The sequence below is a fragment of the Buceros rhinoceros genome, unplaced genomic scaffold, assembly GCF_000710305.1.
Source record: "Buceros rhinoceros silvestris isolate BGI_N320 unplaced genomic scaffold, ASM71030v1 scaffold1719, whole genome shotgun sequence".
Taxonomy (NCBI): Eukaryota; Metazoa; Chordata; class Aves; order Bucerotiformes; family Bucerotidae; genus Buceros; species Buceros rhinoceros.
This window is the reverse complement of record NW_010430709.1, coordinates 8,666-9,207: the sequence shown is the minus strand read 5'-3', so window position 1 is coordinate 9,207 and position 542 is coordinate 8,666. Positions and strand designations below refer to the sequence as shown.

General features: G+C 48.7%; 1 protein-coding gene across 1 annotated transcript in view; it reads left to right on the top strand.

Moving 5' to 3' along the window:
* LOC104499586 (ras guanyl-releasing protein 3-like) overlaps positions 1-218 on the top strand; it is a gene marked incomplete at both ends in the record, with an annotated part of 14,534 nt that extends 14,316 nt beyond the window's left edge. Inside the window, one exon of the mRNA XM_010143111.1 lies at positions 1-218. Coding sequence (XP_010141413.1) covers positions 1-218 — 218 coding nt within the window.
* Between the last annotated feature and the right edge of the window lie 324 nt (positions 219-542).

Sequence of the window (542 nt, the reverse complement as noted above, 5' to 3'; positions counted from 1 at the left end):
CGCTCTGGCACGAGCCAGGCTGGAATGACTCAGGTTCCCATACTTTCCCCAAAATGAAGTCCAAGTTCCACGGCAAAGCTGGGAAGAACAAAGGCTTTGCCAAATGGGAGAACGAAAAGCCCGGTGTGCAGGCTGATACAGAGAGAGAAGCTGAGGCTGCACAGCACGTACAGGATCACAATGGCATAGAAACCCTCCTAGAAAGACAAGAATCTGAGGTGAGTTGCTCAAGCCAAGACAATTTAAAATCTGCCAGAGTCGGAGGTCTCATTTTGTGACTTTCAGGATGCCTTTTCATTCCAATTTGTCATTGCTTCATGCACAAGAGTGCCTTTCAGAAAAAAGCCGGATGATCCATAGACACCCGTTTTCTACACCGCAGCGTGCCGTTACGGTAACACTGTACGGTAACACTGTACGGTAACACTGGGGGGTTGGCTGTTGGTGCCGGTATATGCTGTTAGGAAACGGGGACTTTTCTTTTTGAAAATCATTCCTAGCCTGGCAGATACCTGACCAAATTCTGCGCTGTTGTGCCCTTG